At 46.0% G+C, this 26,792-nt stretch overlaps 1 protein-coding gene across 2 annotated transcripts; it reads right to left on the bottom strand.

Annotated features, from left to right (window-relative positions):
* Nucleotides 1-383: 383 nt before the first annotated feature.
* AHDC1 (AT-hook DNA binding motif containing 1) lies at nucleotides 384-25,181 on the bottom strand. Of its 2 annotated transcripts, XR_014027356.1 has the most exons (3): nucleotides 20,167-25,181; nucleotides 12,101-13,035; nucleotides 384-1,863 (listed from the first exon to the last, which is right to left on the bottom strand). XR_014027356.1 is itself a non-coding variant. In XM_081334843.1 (2 exons), the coding sequence occupies exon 1, from the start codon at nucleotides 24,991-24,993 to the stop codon at nucleotides 20,209-20,211; it is 4,785 nt and encodes a 1,594-aa protein (XP_081190969.1). In that variant the 5' UTR covers nucleotides 24,994-25,181; the 3' UTR covers nucleotides 384-1,863; nucleotides 20,167-20,208. The 2 variants fall into 2 exon arrangements, 1 of the variants encoding a protein (XP_081190969.1); XM_081334843.1 differs by lacking the exon at nucleotides 12,101-13,035.
* Between the last annotated feature and the right edge of the window lie 1,611 nt (nucleotides 25,182-26,792).

Raw genomic sequence — 26,792 nt, 5'->3', positions numbered from 1 at the left:
GAGAGACCTTGCTTTTCAGGGCCGCTGCCTTGCAAGTAGCCCGAATCTCGGCCCACGTGCGCTGCGATCCGCGAAGGCTGCCGCCGGGGCTGCGTTCACACCTGCGGCGCTCGGCTAGTTTTTTTTTCTCTCTCTCTCTCGCGGTGTGAACTCAGCCGCGTCGGCCTCCGGGATGCCAGCAGCCGGAAAGCTGGGCTCGATTGCCCTGGAGCTGTTGCGGGGCGCAGCCAAGAGCGAGCCCCGCAGCCGCCTCGCCCGTCCCGCCCAGCCAGCAGCGCCCCCGCCAAGCCGTCTCCCCGCTTTGCCTCCCCCTCCCGCGAGATCCCCCCCCCGAGCAGCGTCCAGCCAAACAGCTAACAGAAGCACACGAGGCAGCCTCGTCACTCAATATATAGGTTTCTTTTAATATAAAAAGTGTCTATTAAAAATTCCTTCCTAAATACACAAAAAGACCAATTGGGGTGCGGGAGAGGGAGCAGTAAAAGAAAAAAAGAGAGAGAGAGAGAGGTGGTGGTCGTGGTGGGGAGGGACTCGGGGGCCGGACGAAGACGATTTTTTTTTTGGCCAGGGAGAGGAATCAAGCAAGCAGCAGCAGCAGCGGCTCAGATGGTGCCAATCCGGAGGATTTGAGTTGTGTTCGTCTCCAAGCAACTAACCAAGGCTGGTATATTTAGATGCACAAATGGACAACACTGGATGGGGTGGGGGGGTTTTTTTCTCCTTTTTTTTCCTTTTCTTTTCTGCACGATCCACAAAGCTGTACGGAAGTTTCCAAAACAGGAAAAGGAGGGAATAGAGAGCAGGACAAAAGGTGGGCCGGGGTGGAGGGGGGGGGGAAGGAGAGCGGGAAGTCGCACGCATGCGTACACGCGCACGCAAGCATCCTGAGCTCAGCACTGGCATAAAGGGGCGCACGCGGAGGAGAGAATACTGTACTCGTTTGGGCTTACAGGTGGCCAATGAGAACTCAGAAAACTTCGCTCCCTTTCCCCCCCCTCCCTCAGCGAAAAGGTGTAGTAGCTTGTCTTATTTTTTCCCTAGTTTTTTTTTTCCTTTTAATACAAACTTGGGTCTTTGGGTGTGTCCTGCCAAGAAAAAAAAAACCCCAAACAAACCCAAAACATTTTTTTAAAACTCCCCCAAACAATAGAAAAGCAACTGAAAACCTCAATGAAACCCATGCTGAAATTTGCACATCACAAAACCACAGCAGATGTACAGATGCAATATACAATTCACGATTTATAATAAAACATTATATACAATAAATAGGTTCTTGTTACTTTTTTGTCAATCTGCAAATAGATTTCTCAGTGCATATCCGACACAATTAGCTTCTCTCCTGCTTTGACTCTGGCCTCCTTTTTTTTCCCCATTTTTTTTTTGTCTTCAAAACATTTCAGATTTTGAATGTGTGTGTGTGTGTGTATGGGAGTATACGTCTTCATGGTGTTTGCTCTTTTGTAATTTTTCTTTTTACATTTTTGAAAAGTATTTACAATTGCTGGTTTTGTGCAGATAAAAAAGGCCCGTTTCCCTTCCACCCGCCCTCCTTCCTTGCTTCCGATGGAGAAGACTTGCAAGCTTCTCCAGGTCAGATCCATCCAGCACTAAGGGGGCAGAGAGGGGCAGTGACAGAGGAGCCAGGGACCGTGGGGAGAGTGCCCCAAAGGTGATGCAAATCTTCCACGTGGTCTTGCTGAAATCTCTTGGTCGGTGGTGGTGATGGTGGTCTTTGCTGGTAGATCTTTCCTTGTCTTCCACCCCATTCCAGCAAAGAAACAGGTCACAAGGAGCCAGTCTGTTGCAAGCTTATATCAAGGGTGGCAAGCAGACGGATCTTCTTCCTTTGGGTAACAGAAACTGAGAACAGAAATAAAGAAAGTTTAGCAAGTGAAATGAGGCAGATCATGGTGCTGGGGAACAGCCTAAGGGAAAAGAATCACAACTGGATCATGCAAATAAGGGACGTAGATAGTGAATGACAATAACAAGAATATTCTGCTTTTTTTCAGAGTAAAAATGCAATGTGGTTTTAGATGTATTTACTTAATTGAAAACATTTATACAGCTGCTCATCTTATGGACGATCAAAAGAGGATCTCTAAAGCAAAGCTTCTCAGCCTTGGTCACTTGAAGATGTGTGGACTGCAACTCCTACCGGCTGGGAATGCTGGGAGTTGGAAGTCCACACATCTTCAAGTGGCCAAGGTTGAGAAACACTCTCCAGAGCAGCGTTTCTCAACCTCAGCCACTTTAAGATGTGTGGACTTCAGCTCCCAGAATTCCCCAGCCAACCATGCTTCTTTCTGGAAGTTGAAGTCTTCACATCTTAAAAGTGGTTGAGGTTGAGAAACACTGTTGTAAAGGATATTGCCTGCAGCCTCTGTTCCTGCCATCCATGGCTCAAAATCTTGGTATTCATGGGGTTCTTCCTGGTGTTTCTACTTCAAACCAGTTCTCCAACTTTGTACACAAGCCCTATCATGCTTCAGATAGGGCTTCCAGGAGGTCAGTCTAGCATCTTCCTGTCTGGGGAATTCTGGGAGTTGAAGTCCACAGATCTTAAAGTCGCCAAGGCTGGACACCTTTGCATTAAAGGTTCTGCAACTCATGGTCTTGGGTCAAAGCAGCAGACTTACTGGTTGTCTATGTGCTTGGCCTTATGTGCCTTCCACATGTGCATCTGCAGTGTGGCTTGTTGACTGCCAAATTGGGTGAGCTGGAATGAGGAGGTTAGGTTGTTAATCTAAGACAACCTTCTCCAACCGTGTGTCCTCCAGAGGTGTTAGATCTCAACTAGCAATTGGATAGTATTGGATTGAAGGAAAGGAGCCCGGAACAGTGATATTCAATGCCTTCTGAAGTTTTACCTATAAGCGTTGAAGTGCACTCTAAATGGTAAATGGAGGCACATGGATTAATTCCAGTCCAAATCAACTTGCAAAATCAAACTGACTCAATATTCCTCATCAATATAACTTGCAAAATCAAACTGGCTCAATATTCGCAATCAATATAAGGGGGGAAAAGTTTCTTTTTTACATGCACAGAAGCTTTTCTGCAGTATCTGCCTGATTAAGGGGCATCAAGGTCATTTTAGCTTTCCAATCTGATTTGGAAAGTCAATTCCATTCAGATGATTGATCACAGTGGGTTCAAACAAAATCCCCAATTTGAAAATTTGCACTAAAATGCACGGAAGACAAAAGACTTGGATCAATTTCTGGGTGGCCACGAAATGGGAGAATTCTTTTGTTCCAGAAGAAAAACTAAGGTCAGAGGGGGGAACAAATTAGGGCACCCTATTGCCAAACCCAACTCCTTTCAGCCCAGCCCCAATTGGGTTAGGGGGGTAATAGCAATTGCACTTAGACTTCTATACCACTTCATAATACTTTACAGCCCTCTCTAAACAGTTTACAGAGTCAGCTTATTGCCCCCAACATCTGGGTCCTCATTTTACCAACCTCAGAAGGATGGAAGGCTGAGTCGACCTTGAGCCGATCAGGGATCGAACTCCTGACAGTGAGCAGTGAATTAGCTTGCAATACTGCATCCTAACCACTGTGCCACCACAGCTCATGTTGTGATGCCGACAACTGTAAAGTAGCTTCTGGAAAACAGAAAAACCTTTCTCCCCAAGACAGGCTTCCATTACTTGTTTGAGCAAGGTAATGGCAAACGGTCTCAAAAATTTACTATCAAACTAATTTTGCAAGTGCAGTTAAAGTATCTTAACTGCACTGCTCTCCTTGAATTTGGCACCCTCCTGGCACATGACATCAAGAGAACACAAACGTGTCTGAATCAGGCCTTTGCGAAGCCTGTAAGAAGGATGACAGGCATTTTCTTGTCCTACACCACCTGTGAAAGGTGTTTTGGCTGGGTTCACACATTGCACTGAATCATGGTTTAACTGTAGCTTATTGAATAAGCCGTAGCTGGTTTCATACATACAACACGCTAAGCCAAAAATAAACCACATCATATTTTACCCTCCTCTTTGCCACTGGTACAAGATAAGTTTGTCAGCCTTATGAGAATACCGGCCAGTGCTGACTTAGAACTTTTGGGATTTGGCAGCATAGGGAAAAAACCCCCCCAACAAGCTTGAGAAAGAAGTACAACATACGAAGTTGCCGTTGAAGAAACATCCCATCCAGGGCCTGGGTTTCTACATTATACTAGATTAGGCTAAACCATCATTTTGTATTTTGTAATTCCAGCCTGTGATAGAAACATAGAAACCAAGTCTCTCTTTTTGAGAATAGGAGTCACTTCTGCTGCGATTATCTCATAATTGGATTACTACAATGGACTCTGCCTAGGAGACTACATTTAGCTGCCATAGACTGCAGTCAACTTTAGCATCAGTACACCTGCGTTAGTGGCCAGTGTGATTCTGGATACAACTGAAATGCTGGTTGTGACTTCTGAAGCTTGGGTGCAGACTTCCTCCAGGGCCACCTTCTCTAAAGGAAGCCTGCTGCACCTGATTAAGTGGTGGTTTAAACCCCTTCCCTTGGGATGTTGGAGAAGCAGGAGACTTTAGGGAGACCTTTTCTGGGTGGACCCATTACTAGAATACCATCTGAAGTCCAGTTAGTTCCGTTACTTAAACAGGAAGACTAATAATGCATTGGGTTTTAGAGTATAAGACCTGTCTTCTTGTGCTGCTTTGATGATGTCTATTGGGTTAATTGATTGCATGTATGAAAATTTTATGTGAGCCACCCAAAATTTGTGTAACTACAGAACCACGAGAGGTAGAAATTCTGCAAGATAAACAAATATAAAATAAAATAAACTGCAAGTTGATGTTAATTGTTTGGGCATAGCATATACTGTGAACGCCAGAGTTTACTTTTCCTTATGGGCTGATGGTTTAACATATCGGGTAACCCAGCAATTGTGAGACTGAATCAATGCGTAGCCCTAGTTTTACTACAGAGGCCTTTCAGTCTGAGCAGAAGCAGACAAGAGCTTCTTTCAGACACCGTAAACCAGACTTTGTAGCTTTCAGAGGCTGACCCACGTGGGGATCAGGAGGCATAAAAATGCAGAGGCATGGAGCACTTAACCCTCCCGTGAAAAAATGATGGAGGCCCTCAGGCAGAAGAAGCAGAATGACAGGCGTCCTAGGGAGTCAAAGGATGAGGAGAACGGAGGGATCAGTTGTCATAGAGACTGTGACGGAGGACAGCCTTGTTCAGCTTAATTAACATGGGAGAGCTGCAAAAGGTATGTGTTGGAGAGCAAGAGGCTTAGAAGTGGCTTCAAAATGGATGCCAGTAGGCAGCAGGAGGAAAGGCTGCCTTGATAATGTTCTAGGAAGAAACGGAAGCCCCTTTTCCCATCTTTGCCTCTTAGATTATCCACACTACCAGTTCAAACCTTCTGGATCTTAGGCAGGCCCAAGACCTGGGAGGAAGATGTAGACCAGGGGTCTTCAAACTTGGCTCTTTTATGACTTGTGGACTTCAACTTCCAGAATTCCTGAGCCAGGCATGCTGGCTGAGGAATTCTGGGAGTTGAAGTCCACAAGTCATAAAAGGGCCAAGTTTGAAGACCCCTGATGTAGATGGATTGGTGGCCACACTCTACACCAGGATGAATGAGCTGCATATAGAAGAGACCTGTAAAAACATGGCCATAATATGGTTCTGTTACCAGACAATCTGCCTCATGGATATAGAGGCACTGGCGGTGAGAAACTTATATAAATTAGTTATATAAATTATCATGCGAAACAAGCTGGGTGCCCTTAACAGTGATCATGCTGGTTAAAATTCTGGCAGTTCATTGACAGATCTGAAGGGCCTCTCAGATCATGAAAGCCCTTCACTGTTCTAACATGGTTTACTTTTCTACTATTTAATGTTGTACGAAACAAGAGGTGGTGGTTCCTAAACCCTGGCTCATAGCTTTGCATATTGTATAAACATAGCCCACTGTGGTTAATTTAACTCTGTTGAATCAGAACATGGCTTAGTGCAATGTATAAAGCCCATCAAATACCATTTTGCAGTTATCCCAGGAAGCCACAGTTAGAACAATGTGCTGAGACTCAACTCAGCAATCTGGCTCCTGGATTGGATTTTGAGATCAGTATTTATGGACTCCTGCCAACTCCCAATTCTTGGCAAGATGCCTAGATATTTTATATTTGGCTTCCTAGTCCTGAGCCTCTTGCTACCTGTGGAGACAGGAGCCTCTCCCAGTGACTTTGAACTCTCCACACAACTAAGATAACCATCTGAGGGAGCTTCCACCATAAACCACGCCTTGTATTACCTACAGCCGAGCACCTTGTAAGGAGCCATCATGTATAGTTTACAAGTTACTGGGGCTTGGTTCACACCGCATGCTAATTCACAAACAAGAAAACTACATTATGGCTTAATACAGCTTTCCCTTAACACAGTGTCTCCCAACTTTAGCTATTTTAAGATGTGTGGACTTCAACTCCCAGAATACCCCAGCCATCATTGCTAGGTGGAATATTCTGGGAGCTGAAGTCCACATTTCTTAAAATGGTTAAAGGTTGGGGAACACTGCCCTAACTCTTATGTTGCTTGGAAGGCATAAATTCTGCTCCCCCTTATGGGAAAATTCTTTACCTCTTTGAGGCAATAAACCATTTCTATGGGTTGGACTAAGCCAGGGGTAGGCAACCTCAGCTCTTTTATGACTCATGGACTTCAACTGGCTCAGGAATTCTGGGAGTTGAAGTCCATGAGTCATAAAAGAGCCGAGGTTGCCTACCCCTGGACTAAGCAAATGAAATTGTTTTGACCAGACCAAGGATGCCAGTAGCTGTCTCTCTTTGTTCCTCACCCAGAGCTAACCAAAGGCATTCTAGATTTCTACACTGCACTGAATCATGGTTTGCCTATGGCTTGTTGAATACTAAGCCATAAAATAGTTTACAAACCCCAATAGGTGGGTTTACGTAATAGATTAAGCCACATCCAAACCACATCTTGCTTTAGTGTTTAGCAGAATACTTCCCTCTGACTTTTACTACTGATACAGGGCCATTATATGGCTGGATCCACATGGCATCCTAGGTTCAAAGCCAGAGAACAATGGTTTAGTTTAGAATGATAACCCCAGCAACTATGACTGCTCATTTGCCTTCCACTGATTGACTGCAGCTCTCTTGAGTTTTTGGCAGGCGTCTTTCAGCTTTCTCTGGAGATCCTTCTAGCTTGTTGTTTGTCTTGGGCCAAGACGAGAACCCAAGCAAAAGGACAAAAGTGGGCAAGACAGAAGCGAGAGGGAATCTGCCTAAGAGACTTCTGATATTCTGAAGCATGTCTGTGTAGCTCTGCATGTGCACAATCACCATAGCTAGGAGTTAAGCATGATTGATGTGTAAAAATATTTCCAAGTCCCCAAACAGTACACTAATAAAGACGGTTCCTTTAGTTAGACCTACTGGAAGGTTTTGTGGCATAAATAGGTTTACATCTACAAGGAAGAGGAAGGGCTAACTCTGTAGAGCCTGCGCCCACGTACAGATGGCCTTTGCAGCACCAATGTGACTGCTTTTGAGATGTCTGGAGACAATTATGGAAGCCTTGAAAGGAAAGGGAATATCAGCTGTGGGCTGTAAGCTTCCAATTTTTCTCAAGGTCCTTCCCTGTTAAGATTCTGAGGACCTCTGGCTTCCCATTAGGCATGCAGAGGGAGGGAAAAACAGAATGAGGGATGGAGATAAGTGCTCAAGACAATCACAGCCCAGTCATCACCGACTTGTGGGACTCTCCTGCAATCTAAACCTCGACACCTCTCGGTGCTAACCGGCACTGCCAAAAGATAAGGCTGATTGGAAGCATGGCCAAAGCATTTTGAAAGACCAGGCTGGGGTGACAGCTAATTGATTCTGGAACTCCGATGAACTGTCAGATGAAGGTTCTGTTCAGAAGGCACCACTGCCTGGAGAAGGCAAACGGCTCACAGGTTTGCCCAAGACCAAGACCAAAGCTCCTATGCAAAGATATCCAGTCTGCCAGGGAGAACTGGCCTGAATCCTCTCTGTGACTTGCTAATTCTGTTGCCTTAGCAAAAGATGCAAATGAAACGAGGAACACATTTGCTTATTTACTGCCACAAGGGACCACAGTCTTATGCAAGATACCGAATCTGTGACCACCAGGAATCTGACTCAGCAGCCTCCCCTCTGGCCTTTGAGATTTCAGTAGGCAAGGATCAGCCCATATACTTCCAGACAATCTTTGTAGCCTTGAGGGATGTGCAAACATGGTTCTTTTATAATAATAATTAAAAAAAACAGTGGGGGTGGGAAAGAAATTTTCCAGAGGCTGCATTCTGGGAAAAAGCAATAGCTCATCATCAGAACCATGCTTTGCATTCAGATAGTCCTTGGTTCTTTCGTCCTTGGTCCTTGCCATCTCCACCCAGAGTGGGCTTGAAAGAGACTCTGACGCTAGGAAGCTCTGCTAAACCTGCGCTGGAAGAACAAAGTGAGCTCTCCAAGGACAGCTGGGCAAGTTGGCTTTCTTTGTGCCAACATCTTTCCTTTTCTGGGGGGAGGGGAGGGAAATCTGGGTTCACCTAAAAGCTGATTACCAAATTCGATTGCAAGGGTTGAATTGAGTAGCACAGCAGACATCTAACACAAGCAGGGAGTGCCAGGTACATCCGATGAAAGGATCGTTAATCGACGATGAGAAGACTTTGCCAGAGAGGAAGAAGTAGGGCTGTTAGCTGAATGTGCGCGCGCGCGCACACACACACACATTCCTGGTATGTTGGCTGGCTATTGTAATCTCTGCATTTTGGGAAGGGTTCACATAGGCAATCTTGGGCAAACTGAACCCATATATCTCAATTCAGAACAAGGCAGCTTCGTGAATTCAGTAGGTTATGGTTATAAGGAGTTATTCACTCATTAATTAACTGCGTTTCTATACTGCTTCTCATGATACGAAATCCCAAAGTGCTTTATCGTAACATCTCCCCAGCATGAAAACAGAGCTAAAACCATGAAGAACTGGTAAAAATAGAATAAACTCAGCCCATTAATATATAAGTATCAAGGGGAGACCTATGGACAAAGAGGAGTTTTTTTTTTAAAAAAAAAGATGCCTAAAACGAACCAACGCTGGGGCCTGGTGTAACCCCCCCCCAAAAAAAAAATCCCTCTTGAGCCCACACAGCACTGACATTAAGTAACAAATGATTTCCCCACCATTTGTCATCCTTCCCTCTTTGCTTTTCCTTTCAGAATGTTATTTTCAATGCACAGCTATTGGGGATTAACTCCAGGGGCCAGAAGCTAAGCATTAGAGCATCACTGGCTGGCCTCACCCTTTTGGGTATGCTAGACTACATCCTTCCTGCATCCCCCAGAATGGGGGCTCACTCAGAGTGCTAGTGCCACACAGCTGGAGGGCCCCTCCTCGGTACATCTGCATTAAAGAAGTACCCAAGCTGATCTGCCTGCCTCCCTCCCTCCTTTCCCCTGAATGGATTTAAATGAGCATTTAATGTGACTTTAATATGGCTGTTTCAGTATGCTAATCCATTATCGATTGATTGTTAAAAAAGAGAAGCTCCTTCTCTGAAATGGAACAAGCCGGTGAGAAACAAACCTGGCATGCAATTAGTGCCAAATTACCCAGCCCCTGATGGCTTTGAGTACATCCTGATTAAAGCTGAAAAACACAGGAGGAAAAGGGGGCAAAATGCAGACAGGCATCTACACTCCAGGAAAAGGCCTTCTGATGGTGGGAAGTGGGGGGGGGATGGAGGGGGAGGAGCTGTGTGCACATGGTGGAACAACCTAATCAAGAGGATTAAAGGCACAGGTGCATACCTCAATATAGTGCAGCCAGAAAACTCACACACACAAACAATGGAACAAGGACAAGGTCTGCAGGGCTGAGTGGAACAGGAATTCGGAGAGGTTGGAAAAGGAACAAAAGATGCTATAAATTTGCTGGGGGAGGTATAAATTTATCTGCATGATGTTTCTCCTGCTTGAGCAAGCATGGGAGAACAGCAGGACTGGAGTTAAGCATCCATTAGTCACATCCAGCATGACCAACGGCCAAAGATGACGATCACTCCGCAGCAATAGCATCTGGAAGACCAGTTTCCCCACTTTTAGAGAATTAGCTTAGAAGACCAAGCAGAGGTTCTGAAGGAGTAGGGTAGACCACGGATGGTCCTTCAACCAGCTCAACTAGGGTAAGTGAGGAGAAAGAAAAACAGAGTTTCCCTATCAGCGACTACCCCTGCAGTGAAGAAATATCTTCAGGACCCAGTGAATCGGAGACACATCCAGACAGGCATCAGTTAAAACTCTATTGAAACTTTGATCCTGGTCTTGATGTTACATCTGGAATTGCAACACAACCTCCCTGTTCTGTGGGATTAACTGCGCTGTTCTGATGCACACATTCCGTTTGGTTCTTTCCATACTATTTACTCACAGGATTTGTATGCTGCCCAATACTTAAGGTTATTTCCAGGAAGTTTACAGTAAAAAAAGAAAAAAGAAAAACCAACTTAAAGAAGATTCAAGCAGATGATTTTGGCTTGGTTCCCTTATTGGGTAAAACAGATCATAACCAGCTGGGTATAATATATATATTTACTGCGCAGCCAAATCCAAGCAAACCACAATGTTTAAGGAAACATGTGAAAACAGCTCAAAGCAAAACAAGGATACTTTGGGCAGAAGTACTTTGTAAGGGGCATTCCTCAAGCAGTTATTTATTTAAATAATAAGAATGCTCAAAGTGGGAGACATCTACAAGTAAAACCCTAATCTACCATAAAATCTTAATTAAAAAATTAAAAAAATCAACTAAACAATTGTTTGCAGTCATTTTTATGATTATTTATTTGATGTCCAGTGGGACTGAAGATCGTGTAAATTAGGTCCCTACTCCTCCTAGCCTCATTGAACATATATACCTTTAAGCCAAGCCTAGAAGGTCCATGGACTGCTTGTCCAACATTCAAGGCAGTGCACAAGTTTTATCAACAGTACGAGAAAGTCATAAAACAGGGCAGCTGAAAAAGGAACAATAGCTGCCAAAATCATTACATGAACAAGATGTATTTTGGGGGGGAAAAGCAGGTGCTTCCATCCCTTTACAAAACCCCCCACTGTTTTTTGCTGACAATAATCTATCCAACATGGGGCAGTTTTTTTTGGGTGGGAGGATGTATCAGTGGTAGAGCATCTTGTTTGCTTGCAAAGGACCCTAAGTTTAATGCCTTCAGGTAAATTTGGAAAAGCTATTTCTGAAACTTTGGAGAGCCATTGATGTTCAAAAGGTAAAGTTTGTGTAGCATGCTAAGCCAAGATTTTGATTTAACAGCACTTTCTTGAATGAACCTCAAATTATGATCTGGTTAACCCATAAGCCATTTGATTTTACAAATTGACAGGCACTGGGTTTACCCAACAGATCAAGCCTACACTGAACAAACTAAATAACAACTCAGCACAATGTGTGAATCCAGCTGGTGTGCAGTTTGACATAGGTGGACCAAGGCAGCTTACTCCATTTCCCCTCCAAGTTCTGGGTGCAAGCTGGCTAGAGCATCATGGGAGCTGGGAGGGCCCCAGGAATGGAATGGCTGCTCCCACAATGATCAATGGAAACAAAGTGTGGTTTGATCACTTCGTGGCAAAATACAGGATGACTGACACAAAAGTGTTATGTTAGTTCCTTGTGGAATTGCTGCATAACTGAGTGAATGAGTTTGTGTCTACAAAGCAGGCAGGAGTGTTGGTTTTCACAACAGCACAAGGCAAAAAGGCACATTTCAGTAATGAAGCTATGAGCACCGGGTGTATCAATCAATCAACAAGTTCCTTTTTTCTTTTTTTGCAACATCGGGTTTTTAAAGTGCTTCACTGCAGTTTTGCTCAGAGGCTACGAAATTATCTATCAACAGTTTTCTAGTCCCTTTAGCAGAGATGATAGGAAGAACAGGTAGGAATGGAAGTGGCCAATCGGGGAAAAAAAGACAAATCAACCTCCCGCCCACCATGGAATGGGAAAAGATGCCAAGGAAAGCAAAGGAGGGTTGGAGTCACAAAATTACTTACTGGGAGAAGATGGTGGTCTCCAAGATTGATTCATAGACTTGTAAAATCTTCTGGGCTCCCCAAAGAAATTAAAGCAACAAAGTTTTGGGTTGTTGTTTTTTTTGTGTGTGTATATAGTTTAAAAAAAAGCAAACCAACCAACCAACCAACCGCTGGGGAGTAAAAAAAAAAAAGAATTAAAGAAATCTGCACAAAAGGAGGGAGACATAAGGGAAAGGAGGAAGAGGTGGAGAAGGAAGAGAATGGCAAATCTTCAGTCTTCCGTGATGAGTTTTCATTGGCATCCACTGACCGCACTGTTTTCCCTCCCCAACACCTTCCGCCCCACCATCAAAAAAAAAATAATAAAATAAAAATAAAAATTAATGTCCCCTTCCTTCTGGCTGTCCTTGGTTTCTGTCCGTTGCCTTCTGGAGCGTTTCTCGTCTGCATGCTGTGGGTGGGTGGGTGATGAAAGGCATGGCACCCTCCACTCTGCCACTTGACTCGGGGGGGGGGGGTGTCTGCAAGGGTTTTCGATTGTCTTTTTGCTGGGCTGTAGATTGAGGGAGCTCCCGACAGTCTGCTTCAAAAGCTGCCCCCCCCCACCGTGCCATTATCAAAGAAAGCAAGTTTATTGATTTTCCTCATCATATTTTCTTTCTTTTTTTTCCCTTCCTTCTTCTTTGTTTTTAAAGAAAGGGGTAGGGGGCGTTCTCCTCTGTCTCCTTTCCCCTCCTTCTTTCTTTTTCTCTTTTCTTTTTTTTTTGTTTTGTTTTCTTAGAAAAAAAAAAGCAAATGAACCAACCAAGAAACAAGCGAACAAAAAGATTCTTTTTTGTCATACGTGTGTGTGTGTGTGTGTGTGTGTGTGGCGGGGTTTTTGTTTTGTTTTTGATTTCCATTAAATACAGAACTTGAAAAGTGTTCCAGAGAAAAGTGCTGCTAAAGTAGCTCTGAAAGAGATGAGAGAGAGAGAGAGAGAGAGAGAGAGAGAAGGGAGGAGAAGAAGAAAAAAAACACAAACAGAAACATTGATCAAAACACAGCCCACTCTTGACAGGGCTCAAGTATTCATTTTGGTGCATGGAACCCAAGAGACTCATTGCCTTTTTGTCCAACAAATCCTTTCTCTGGAATCTATAATTTAGAGACCCAGTAAAAAGCACCTACTCAATATTTCCATGCTTATTTAGGCTGTCCCTATTTTTTTAGGGTAGGAGATGGCTGGTCGCCCATTTGTGCCTATGGATATTTTCTTTCCTTGAACACTCATCGGCACTGCTTAATTTTAATCAAGGACGGCTAAATTTTTACCCTTTTATTTATGTATCTAACTTACTCTTTACCCATTCTTCCAAGAAGCTGAAAGCTGCAGGGCCCAAGGACACACAATCAGCTTTTTTGGCCAGGGATATCCCTGAGCTATGTTCTCCAGACTGTAAGTCTAATGCACTAAACTTTTTGTTTGTTTGTTAACTGCGTAGCCATTTTCTCTTTAGAGCTGTGTGCATCTGTGTGAATCCACAAGACAGAAACATGAGAGAGGCATAGGGGGTATCAGACAAAAAACTGGGCAGAGTTTCTGTTGCTGTTAATTTGATTTTTTTTTAAACACACCCTTGGGAGAGGAACATGTGGGTGCTTGCCCTCAAAAAAAAAAAAAGATATTCTCCCTTCTCTTCCAGCAGTGCCATCATATACAGGAGTGATAAACGTGCAACCTTCCAGATGTTGCTGAAAAACAACTCCCAGTCATCCGTGTCAGAGATGAAAGATCTTGGGAGCTGTAGATCAGCAACACCTAGCAGTGACCAGGTCCTTTATCTCTGAGGCAGGGCAAAATGGTGACATGAAGACACCACACAACTTCACTGCAAGGAGCCACTGAAGTGGAAGGCAGCCAGCACAATGCACCAAACAATCATGTAAGATTATACTTTAAAATTATTATTAATATAATAGACAGTATTGATGGAGAGAGAAAAAAGAACTGAGACAGAACTTTAGGAAATGTCCACTAGAATGATCGGTTTCAGTCTATCCTTTGTGTATTTTAAAGGTTAGACCTAAACTAAGATACATCTAAGGCAGGGGTCTTCAAACTTGGCCCTTTTATGACTTGTGGACTTCAACTCTCAGCCTCCCTGGCTGAGGAATTCTGGGAGTTGAAGTCCACAAGACTTAAAAGGGCCAAGTTTGTAGACCCCTGATCTAAGGAGATGACACAGGTAGTCCTCGTCTTACATTTGTTTAGTGATTGCTCAAGTTACAAAGGCAGTGAAAAAACAATCAGTTCTCACACTTATGTCTGTTGCATCATGCCCATGGTCACGTGATCAAAATTTGGGTCTTGGAAACCAGCATGGATTTACAATGGTTGCAGGAAAAAAATGGTCATATGCATTTGATGATTGTTAAAAGTATAAAAGGGGGGAGAATCCCCTTTTTTTCTTCTTTTTTTGTGGAAAATGGACATTTTATTTATAGTCTTAAAGAACTAAGTGTCAAATGTAAGTGTTCTTTGTATCCTTGGCAGAAGTCCAGATGTCATTTTTTGTATATGCATTTTCCTTTCTTTTTCTTTATACCTTTTCAAACATCTGTCTCTATTCTCTTTTTATTCCTTCTCTTGATTATTAGTTTGTTGTTTTGTATGTGTATGCTTTGTAATAATAATAATTATTTATTTGCCAAACAATGGATGCAACTACCCAAGGTCATGCGATCACCATCTGCAACCTACCTGACAAGCAAAGTCAATGCAGGAATACAGATTTGCTTAATGACCGCATGGTTTGCTTGACAATTGCAGTGATTTGCATAACAACCTGGGCAAAAAGGGATGTAAAATTGGATGCCACTCAATTAACAACCACCTTGTTGGTGGTCCCACTTGTGGCTGTAAGTTGAGGACACTTTGTGTAGCTATCTCTAAGCTGTGCTACTTAAGACATGATCTTTTTTTCTGTATATCTTCTCCCAATTAAAAACAACACAAAGGAAAATTTTAAAAAAGCAAAGGGGACACTTGGATCAGATCTTTCCATGTCGTTTAAAAACATAAGAAGAACGGTTGCAGGAACTGGGTATGGCCAGTCTAGAGAAAAGAAGGACTAGTGGGGACATGATAGCAGTCTTTCAATGTCTCGGCGGTTGCCACAAAGAAGAGGGAGTCAAGCCATTCTCCAAAGCACCTGAAGGCAGGACAAGAAACAATGGATGGAAACTAATCAGGGAAAGAAGCAACCTGGAATTAAGGGGAAACTTCCTAACACTGAGGACAATTAACCAGTGGAACAGCTTGCCTTCACAAGTTGTGGGTGCTTTAACACTGGAAGTTTTCAAGAACAGACTAGACAGTCACTTGTCTGAAATGGTATAAAGTCTCTTGCTTGAGCAGGGGAGGTTGGACTAGAAGACCCCCAAGATCCCTTCCAGCTCTATTCTGATTGTTTTAATTCTGCAGTGTTGGTGAACCATCATCCCATCCATGAATTGTGCTCACCATCAACTCAAGTCTGTAATATCGCAAAGGTGCTTTTTCAAAAGGCAGCTGGACTTTGGTGTTGTTTTTTTCCTGAAGACGTTTCGCTTCTCATCCAGGAAGCTTCTTCAGTTTGTCTTCAAGGAAAAAACAAAGTCCAGCTGCCTTTTGAAAAAGCACTTCGAGGAGAACCATGACCTGGATGGCTGAAAATCTTCATAGACATCAGTCTGTAATGAATGCTTCAGTGTCTTATTTGCTAGTTTGCCTAGCTGTAGTCTTTTCCCATGACCTCTACTGACACAAATTGCTGGATTAATCTTTCTCAGCTTCCTGACTCCAGTCCCTGGGACCAGAAAGATGAGACCTTCAAAGTGAGGAAGAGCCTCAGTCTGACAGGATGCATCTACACGTTGCTTGCTTGTATGGGGATGCATGCATTTCAGTTTAATACCCCCCCTTTTCTACACATTGGGCACTGACAGCAGCTCACTGGCCAATCTGGATGAACTACTAGGAAACAGAATTGTTCCGCAAAACTCAAAAGGCCTGGTGGAAGGAGAAAGTCTTGATCTGAAGATGGAAAGAGCGAAAGATAATACAATTCCCAAGGGAAGCTGTTCCGGAGCTTGGGAGTGACAGAGACCTCACGAGATTTGGAAGTGAAATCTTTTGTCTCTCGCTCTCCGTGTCTGGAATGTCAAAGAGCTGTATCCTGCTCTTTCAGAGCTCCTGAACTAGTTCTTAGGAGCCTCTGGGATAATCTGTCTCCCACTAAATATTATTTCCTTGTTTTATTTTTATTTTTTATTTTTCAATGCATATCCTGCCTTTCTGCATATAACCATTTAGGTGGCTAATAAAATTAACGACATCACAAAAAACACAATACAGCCAATAACTTGTTTACAGTCAGCTCATCTCAACCCAAATTCTTAGTCAACAGATGGGACCTCTGAATTGGAAGAGCTGGATGGAGGGCGTCCAAAACAGGAGCTGAACATTTATAACCCCTTTGCCTGGTGGGCCTTCCTAGTAGTAGCTGGAACTTAGTTTTGAAGCAGAAGGGAGGCCACGAGGGCCAGCTAGGCATATGGAAGCTGAGGATCACGCAAAGGGTTTAAATTTACCACATTTATCTTCATACTCCCCCCCCTCTTTTAGGGATGTGTTTAAATTAAAGCAAAACAAAGCTACCCCTGGTGACGTTCACACCATGCTAAGCGGGAGGATGGTTTATAAATCACCAAGTCTGGGCTTAGGCAAAACACTCAACCCCAAACAAGAATGTAAGTTCTGGTTGAACACAATATAGGAACCCAGTCACTGTTTCTATCCAGAACATAAACAGTCCTCAAGTTACAACCCTTCGTTCAAAGTTGACGGTGGTGCTGAATGAAGGGACTTACAACTGGCCCCCAAAGTTACACAGTGGTTGCAGCATCTCATGGGTCAGACATGAACAGAATTCAGGTGCTCGGTAGCCCGCCTGCATTTACAACCACAGGGGCACTTTGGTTTCCCCCACCTGCCTATCTTCCCCCTATCTATGCCTTTTGACCCCCTGCCCTTCGCAGCCCCTGTCATCCTAGCCGAACTTTGCAGCCAGCCTGGCCCTTTGCAAGACAGCTGCTAGTCACACGAGGCTTTCTTCCCAAGGTCATGGATGGCAGTTTCCTTGCAAGACTTGGGGAAGGCGGCTGGACAGGGCCAACAGCTATGGTGCTCCCAGAAGCCCCTGAGCTGCAGTGTGGCAAGCACCCTCATATAGCCACATGGTTCTGGGCTTGTTTGCCATCCCATAAGGCAGTGTGCAGAACAGCCAAAAGGGCAGAGATGGGGAGAGATTGACAAAGAGGGAGAGTTGAAGAGGAGGCAGTCCTTTAGCTGATGTAGCAGAAGGGCAGACAGAGCCTGGGGGCAGAGTCAAGAGAGGAATCAGCCTGGAGTCGTTAACATTCCTATAAATGATCTAAGTCCAGCCCTTCTTGAATTCCATTAACTCTTATCTAGTGTCAATTTAGCCATGACCATTGGTTATTGGATTCTTGTGCATTTGTTTAGCGAGCCTCCCAAGTTGTAACGGCACTAAAGAAAGTGACACGACTATTCTCATACTCCTGACCATTGCACCATCCTCATGGTCACGTGATCAAAATTCGGACACTTGGCAGCTGGTTCACATTTATGACAGTTGCAGTGTCCCAGGGTTATGGGATCACCTTTTGCAACTTCTGACAAGTGAAGTCAGTGGGAAAACCCGATTCACTTAACAACCGTGTTACTAGCTTAACAAGAGCAGTGACTTGCTTAACAACTGTGGCAAGAAAGTTTGTAAAATGGGGCAAACCTCGCAACTGTCTTGCTGAGCAATGGAAACTTGGGGCATGAGCAATAATTCACTTTAACTGGAACTTAACATGGTGTCTTTGATTCTTTGCTCCTGACACCTTACCAAGGCTCAGGGCTGGGAGATACCAAGCCTGCAATGGCTTGGATTAGACTGCGTCCACAGCTAATGACTTGTGGAATTCCTTTAAAAACTGAATTGCCAGGATTGTCATCGCTAAGCGATGCGGTCATATGATGTCACGCTTTACGGGGGTATTGCTCAGCAGTGGAAATTCTAGTCCCAATTCTGCTGATAAGTCGAGGAGTACCCGTAATTATATCCTGCATGTAATTTTGGAAGGAAGTTCTCTGGAAAGGTGTACCAGGAACTTCTGTTGAAGGTAGCTATCTGAAGATCTTTTACGGACTGTATTTGCATGACATGTCCCAAAGGTGCTTTCTCCAAAAGGCAACTGGACTTTTTTTTTTCTTTGAACATGTTTTGCTTCTCTCTTTGCAGAACTGAAGAAGCTTCTTGGGTGAGAAGTGAAAACGTTTTTAAAGAAAAAACACCAAGAAAGTCCAGTTGCCCTTTCGAAAAAGCTCCTTTGGGAAAACCATTTCTTGGATGATTGAGAATCTCCGTAGACTTTTGCAGGGCATGTTTACTTACAATTAATTTGGCCACAATTTATGGAATGGATTCACTTTTCTACATTTGCACAATACACTGAAGCATAAACTAGCCACAGGCTGAGTTTGTAAAACGTGGTAAGCTAAAAATGTGGGGCGAAAGGTTTGTGATTCAATGCGTTGTGTGAACGCAGACGTTGCATGAGCAATCTTTGGAAAGAATATTGCTAAACTGGGTGGACTCTTTGTGGTCACATCTAAAGTGGTGGTTAGTTAATATAACACTCCTCTCTTTTTTTTTTAGGACTTGCAATAAGAGGCAGATTGTGAATCAGCATAACTCAAGGGTGACACGGTGTCTTCAAACACACCCCTAGAAACATCCGGGATTCCTACTCCACCTAACTTTATTGCTGTGAAAATTCTTTTCATTTCAAAATAGAAAAGCTGGCACGACACAAAACAAAGCACCAGTCTAGTCTTCAATTACAGGAACGCCTCTGGACTCTGCGTTAAGGTCCATAAAGGGTGGGTAGCTACAGGTTTCCAGAGATTGGTCTGGTAATGTACTCATCTGATGCTAAGACCGAAGACAAAACCAAGCTGGGGCACAGGAAGCGGAAGAAGATAGGGAGGGATGGTGGGGAGGACCTTCGCCATTGCTAGGGAACAGCTGACCACCGTGGACTGCTCACTGTCTTATACATGCCACGTCCCTGGTCTCGGTGGCTGTTTGTGTGAGCAGTGTATTCCTCATAACCTTCTGGAGCTCTAAATGTGCTTGTTAGACCTACATGTTGATCTGGATTGGCTTATGTAAAACCTCTGCCTGCATGAGAACTTGCTACAGGTAAACTTCCACTTAACAATCATTCGTTCACTGCCTGTTGAGAATTACAATGCCACGGAAAAAAGTGACCGATGACCATTTTTCACATTTACGACCACTGCACGTGATCAAAATTCAGACACTTGGCAACTGGCCTGTATTTGTGAAGGTTGCAGTGTCTCCGGGGTCACATCATCCCCTTTTGCGGCCTTCTGACAAGCAAAATCAATGGGGAAGCCAGGTTTACTTTACAACCATGTTACTAACTTAACCACTGCAGTGATTCGCTTAATGACTGTAGCAAGAAAGGTCATAAAATGGGACAAGTCACTTAATTGTCTTGCTTAGCAACGGAAATTTTGGGCTCAGCTGCGGTCCCAACTCAAGGACAACCTATATTAGCATCGTCCCAAGGCAGTGTTCCTCAAGCATTGGCCATTTTAAGAAGTGAGGACTTCAATTCCCAGAATTCCCCAGCCAGCATGATTGTAAATGTTGGCTGAATTGTTGGGGAATTCTGGGGTTGAAATCCACGCCTCTTAAAGTGGCCAAAGTTGAGAAACACTGCCCCAATTTCAAACTTCTGTCAAAGAGCCATTAGCCAGTTGATGTCTACCATTCCAAAAGACCCTTTTTGAAAAAACACCCTACAGAGTGTGTATTTCTTTTCCTCCCCATTTGTGCCATGAGCATCTTTGCTTGCCCCATTGGCATGACGACAACGACGAGCTTCAAGCCCAAGCCCACTCTGTCCCCGCACCTCCTCAAAGCACCCCCTCCCCTTCCAGCTCTTCCTCCAGCACCTACCCTGAAACAAAACCTCGTGTCTGGTTGGCACTTCAGATGACACTACAAGGAGGTGACTGTGAATGTGTCGTCAGGATGCTGCTCTAGCATTGGACCCAAAAACCCGCTCTTCTGGGGTGCAGCCATGATTGGGTGCCCCTGGGGTGCAAAGCTGGGGTACCTATAGTTGTCCTGCAGTGGCAGCATCGAGTCTCTTGGGACTGGGGAGATATTTAAGTCATTCATCAAGGGGCAAATATAGGCTCCTCGGTGATGGGCCCTCGCCATGTCCATGGGCTCCTTCTCGCTCTTGGAAGGGTTGCTGCTGGGGGGGCTGGTCAAATGGGGGTTGAGGCAAGAAGCCTCGGGGCTCCTCCCCATGAAGTCTACCAGCATGCCCACCCCGGCTTTGTTGTCATAGGGAGGGCTGCGGGTGCTGGCAGTGGGCGAATACCAATAGCTGGGGTTTTTACAGCTGGGAGAATCATAGTGTGGCTGAGACATGGAGAGGTCCCGGCAGGCCATGTGGGGGGCTGAGTGGGGCAAGCCGGCCACCCCAGCCATGCCATGTTTGAGCGAGTCACAGGCTGGAAGCTTCCGGATGTCACTGGGCCGCAAGTCCTCTTTAAAGGCCAGGGTGGGGGAGCAGTTGGGTGAGAAAGCTTTCTGCAAGCTGGCTTCGAACACCGTTTGCTGAGTGGGTGGGGCGGCCAGCTGGTGGGGCAGGCTGGGGAAATGCTTGTTCTCCAAGTCCGTTTGTCCCAGGCTGGGGGAGTCACTCTGGAAACCTTGCCCAAAGGTGCCATCCGAAGGCGTGGAAGGATTCATGGAGTAGGGCCCCGTATAGTCACAAGGATCACGTTCACTGAGCCCAAAGCTCCGGGACTGCGAAGGCAGCGGGGACATGCTGCTGTCCCCACTGTAATAGTCCAGTCCCAAATCTGTACTGTCTTGAAACAGTGGGTTCACCGACTGGGATTTGGTGGGGAATTTCGCTTTGCCCGTGCCTCTTTCTTTTTTGGAGGCACAGGCGCCCCGGGAACCCCGTGGCTGCCGAGCACCAGCCCCTCTCTTGGAGGGGTAGCCGCCTGTGGAAAAACTGAGATGGGAAGTGTCGAATATGTCCACTTTCTTTCGCCTGCCCCGTCCTGGCTTAGAGCTGCTTTGGAATAAAACACTCTGGTTCCAGTTATAACCTGGGGCTGAAGACGACTCGTTCCAGTCCATCATCAACTTCTCCAAGCTAGAGAGGCTGGACTGCCCTTCACTCGACGAAGCCTCGCTGTTGGCCCTCCTGTAGCCTGATGGCTGGTTGAACTGGGTACTATCTGAGGAGGATTCGGAGAAGGTCTCTGAGACCGTCTGCTGCTTGGCCTTCTGGGGTGTATAGTTGGAGATGTCTAGGATGACGTTGGGTTCATTGATATGGCAGTCAAAGCCCGGGTTGTAGAGTTGACCGAACGACTCAGAGTTCCAGTCTAGGCTGCCATAGCCTTGCCGGAAAGCCCATTGAGAGGCACTAGGAAACTGCCTACAGTTCTCCGGTGAGGGCTGGAAGGGGACTGAACTCTTAGGGACCATGTAACCCCCTGGCGATACAGTGCTTGCCCGGCTGTCACACCTCATGGGGGTGTGAGAGGAGCTGGAGAACTGGTTGGGATCGGAGCTGTTGAAGAAAGAGGGCTTACTCAAGGGCATGCTGGCCCCTGAAGTCTGCTGGGTGTAGCTGACACTGTGGGCACTGCTTGGGGAGGAGGGCAGGCTGTTGCCACCACCATAGGTGAAGCTGCAGTCCTTGTTGTTGGGACAGTCTTGGGTGGCGTGGTAGGGCTTCCCTTGCTGAAACAAGCTGGCAGGAGTCACACTTTGTCCGCCAGTACTGCCATAGTTGCCATATTGTGCATAGCTGGAGGCTGTGGTGGAGTGAGTAGTGGGGGACCTGGAGACAGCCGAGAGAGATGCCAGCTTCTGGAAAGCATCTGGGTCACGGCACTCAGAAGCAGCCTGGGACAGGTTGTAGCCTGTTGCTCTGTTGGGAGGGAACGACTGCCGGCTGACTGTGTGAAAGGGTACCTCACTCGTGGCAGTTGTGGTGGTGGAAGAGGGTGTGGCTTTCCCACCCCGGTTTGAGTAAGACGCCATGCCTCTCTGGGTTGCAATAGCATTGGGAGGCGCTGTATAGGTGGTTGAGGATTTCCGTGAGGCAGAGCGAGAATTGGAGAGGGCAAAGTCCAACAGGTCAGAGGAGTCATCGGAATCCAACAGTGAACGGAAATAACCCGTGAAAAGGCTCTGCCTTTCCTGGCTGAGTTCAGACTGGGATGATGGATTGCTCCCCCCATAAAAACCAGTTCGGCTTGAAGAACTTGATTCCACGGTTGAGGAGTGGAAGGTCCGAGAGTCGCTGCCTTGGTAGCTGCAATTCCTGTTGGCTTGACCAGAAAGGTGTCCTTGGTGGGACATCCAAGGACTTTCTTTTTCTCCACACCATTCTGAGGACCCATCACTGAAGTTCTGGCTGGGGTTCTGCTCAGGAAACAGGACCCCGTTTTTGCGAGATCGCCTCTTTCTTTTGGGCTTCTCCATGGGGTCTGGCTCTGGACGGCCTCTCTTTCGGGGATGTGTGGGGTCGACATGCATGGCTGTCCCCAGAACCCCCTTCTTCTTTTTGCCAATGCCTTCAAAGAAATCACTGAAGGAGCAACGGGAGGAACGGGCAGAATGGCTCCCTCCACGCCCAAATCCACCTCCTTTGCCACCTCGTCTGCGGAAGCCTTGTACTCGGTGCAAAAAGTGGGAGATGCTTTGAGTGTCAGGAGCCTGGTGGATTGAGTCGGGCTCAGTCGGGGTCCAGCAGCGGGGTGGGGAGCAACGAGCTGAGCACTGGCTCTGGCGGTTGAGGAAGGCTAGCTTGGCCAGGACATCTGAATAGTCCGCTTTACTGTCATTGGTGTCCGCAACGTAAGAGGGCTGTGGGGATGCCAACTTCTGTTTCCTCCTCCTCCGCTTTTTCACTTCTGGAACAGGCTCCTTAGGTTTGCAGGGCCCAAGCATTAAGTTTTTGGGGGGCCTTCCCCTCTTGCGCTTCAGGATGATCGGCATTTCTCCTGGAGGAAAGACCACCACCACATTCCGGCCATTGTTTTTCATCTTCAGCAGTGGAGTGGGCTCTAGAGAAGGGGAGATTGTAAGCCCTTTGCCTTCTACATTCAGGTTACTGTTGAGGGAGGACACTTTGTACGTAGTCTTATTCCTCCTCCCAAGAGAGACAGGAATCTTGGCCATCTTTACCACCATCCGACGTATGCCACGGCATTTGGGCTTTGGGGGATTCAAGAGGGCAGCAGCCTTCTGGCCATCTTCTGGCTCCAAAGTGGAAACAATGGGACCTGCTACTTCACCTGTTGCAATGGTGGTCACTGGCATCCTGGGTTCTTCTGGTTGAGCCATGACCATCTCCACTGGTACAGCCATGGGGAGGACTTGGCTCTCAGTGACAATCTCTGTTCGCTGCCCTCGGCCTCCCCTCCGACGACGACAGAGTATCTTTGGTTTATCTGTTCTCCGTAGAGCGTATTTCCTGTGATCATCCCTTCCCCGCCCAGCCCCTCGCCTTACTACTCCTCTTAAGGAACAGCCTCCAAGGCGGGCTCCAGGTTGTAGTGGGTGTCCTCCTGAAGACTCCTGTCTTCCCAGATGGGGCTGAGAGTCTAGCAACTTGGGCAAAGGGGGAAGCAGCTGGGCCTCTGGATCCAGGAGCTGGGGTTGGGAATCAAGCAACTGGTGGTCCAGGGTCCCTAAAGACTGGAGCCCTAGAGGCTCAGAAAGGGGTTCTAGGGACTGGAGTGATAGTGACTCAGAAAGAGGTTCTAAAGTCTGGAGCTCCAGAGGTTCTAGAGGCTGCAGCCCCAGGGGTGCAGGCAAGGGATCCACTGTCTGCAGGGCCAATGGTTCTGGAGGCGGCTCCAGAGACTTAGAGTCTACTAGCTGGGGCTGGTCTTCTAGAGACTGTGAGCCAATTAACTGAGACCTTGACTCTGCCCCTTGGCTTTGTAGCAGCTGATGGTGGGAATCTGGATGCTGATCTAATAACTGAGGTCCTGGACAGGCCAGAGAAGCCAGTTCACTCAGGATATCTGTATTGGCAAGTTCAGGATAATCGGTTGTCTCAGACTCTGAGCTGCTAGCTTCATCTAGGCTACAAGGAGCCTTCAGAACAGGACTACTCTGGCTGATTTGGTCCTGGGCACCTTGAGTGTCCCCTTCTGTTTCTCCTGCATAATGGCTAGGTTGGGTCTGTTTGAGGAGCTCAGCTTTGGTGCTACTTTGCACTGCCAGCTCCTCGGGACTGCGGATGCTGTTGGCCAGCATGGGGGAGGAGTAGAAGCTATAATGAAGACCTTGTCCGCGGCCTTCCTCACTAAGCTGCAGATGGCTATCAAAGTGCAAGCCACTGCAATCTAAATGAACACCACAGCTCTTTAGGTCCTGGGAGAGTCGGTCAATGTCCTTCATAATGTCTATGAGCTGCACCACCGGGTAGAGGTTGATTCTGCCGTTGCCACACTTGCTTTTCAACAGGGAGATGATGCTATCAATATTACACCTCCCTGAGGCCAATGTGGCATTGGAGAAAGTTTTGGCAGCTCTATCTTGTGTGGTGGTTTCCTCCAAGTCTTGAATGTCAGCAGGGGAGGCAGGAACACAGGATGCCAGCAGGTCTTCGGACTTGCCGCTGCTCTGGGTATGGAGGCTTTTGTACTGCTCAGCTGTCTCCGTATGATGTAAGGAACTGGATTTGTGCTCTTGACCTAATACAGTGCAAGAACCTTCGGGGAAGCTGAGCATGCTATATGGCAAAGCTTTCTCTGCCTGGCACACCAATGTCTTTTGCCCAGGATATCCTGACTGGTAGAACTTTGGCTCTTGGCTGTAGTCAGAAGAGGAAGTGCTGCGCAGAGCACCTCCAGTTGACAGTACTGGTGACCCCTGGGATTTCAGCCGCTTCCTCAACTCATCTTCACTTGCATGCCTCTTGGTGGAACAATTGCTTGGATGGACATCTGGAAATGTGCTGCCTGGGCCTGGAACAGGAAGAGGGAAGATGTTAAGTTCTCTGGCAGCAGCTCTGAGTGAAATATCCACTCTCTATTCCCCTCTTTTCTTTGTGAAATGAAGAAATGGTTAACCCATGCTGCAAGGTCACTCCATGGGACATTTCTCTAGCTCTTCCCTACACATTTTTGTGATGCTACTGGGAGCAGAAAAAGCATCACGGAATAATATTGCAAGCCGGGGCAAGTATTCTTATACATTATAAAAGAATTCAATCTATAGTATTGCCAAAAATGGTAACCTCTTTTGAGTTTTCCTACACTACTTAATATGTAGACCTTCCAAACTGGGTTACCATTTTTGGCAGCTTTCCCACCACTTGCCTTGAGTCTACGATCATGTAGAGTTTGTTGATGGACAAGTGGGACAAACTTTCATGCTCTGTTCTTTTATCACTTTGAGGGAGCTGTGTAGATATCATGGATGAAACCATCCAAACACACACGCTTCCACCAAGTCTACACTACTGTCTTCGTGGTTAGAAAGGGGGGGGAACAGTGCCCCAGTCAAAGTATCTAGCATGCAACTATTCTGTTGCTATGAAAAATTTGTAGGTTGATCTTGCTGCCTTGCCTAAAAAAATCAGGGGACCTTCTACTGTTATCAGTGAAACCTCTGTGCAGATAATGGTCTAACTTTTTAGACCAGGGAGCAAGAGCAACATACAAGTTTTTCCTAGGGACAGAATATTTGTGTGCTAGATACAAACAGCTTCTCAGCTTCATAGAAGCTGGATTTTGTAATAAGTTCCATCCCCCATTCTTCCATGTTGTGATTTTGCACAATGTGGATTATGCAGGTAAAATTATGCAACAGAATGTTTCCCAACATGACTATTTCCAAAGGTCCCATCTACAACACTTGTCACCCATTACCTCTGACCCAGGAATGATGGAAGTTGGAGTATGACACCTAGAGAGTGCCAAACTAGGGAAAATTAAGAGGTCAGGAAGAAAAAAAGGGAGTGAGACAATGATCTAATCATGGCCTTGCATTAGTTAAAATATGCCTCGAGTGCTTTTCAGCTTATATTTAAGTTCCCCTGTGCCCTTTAGCATTACCAAGGAGAAGTGGCCTTCTCACAAAGCAAGGTGACACATATTATGGATGCCTTGAATGGTGACAAAGTGGGAGGCAAGAAGAGCTAATGGCCATGAAGGGCATAATTTAGCAGTAAGTTTTCTTGTGCAAACCCCACAGAAATATGTGCAGAAGCTCTTCCTTGACGTGGCCTCATTTCTAGTGAAGGTGAGCTTCTTGCTGCATAGTACCCAGGATAAATGAGCAGAGCAATGATAGCTGGGATTGTCATTCCAGGCACCATGACCCATTAGGAACATGCTGGCATCATGTATTGTCTCCATGAGGCAGGCATGGAGTTGGTCTGTTGACAGGTGTTCTCCTTCAGGCTAGTAACTCTATCAACAGATCTGAACCTCAACTCATGAAGACCACTGCTCTGCCACCCTATGGGCGAAGAAGAGAAGGATGGGGATACAGAAGCATCCTGCTGGGATGGGATCCCAACAGAA

The sequence above is a fragment of the Vipera berus genome (genome assembly GCF_964194415.1).
Source record: "Vipera berus genome assembly, chromosome: 9".
Classification (NCBI taxonomy): domain Eukaryota; kingdom Metazoa; phylum Chordata; class Lepidosauria; order Squamata; family Viperidae; genus Vipera; species Vipera berus.
This window is presented reverse-complemented; position numbering and strand designations above follow the sequence as displayed.

Bases quoted from the DNA above. Each gene is read 5' to 3' on its own strand.
- AHDC1 (XM_081334843.1), bottom strand. From the start codon at position 24,993: ATGCTCAGCTTCCCCGAAGGTTCTTGCACTGTATTAGGTCAAGAGCAC.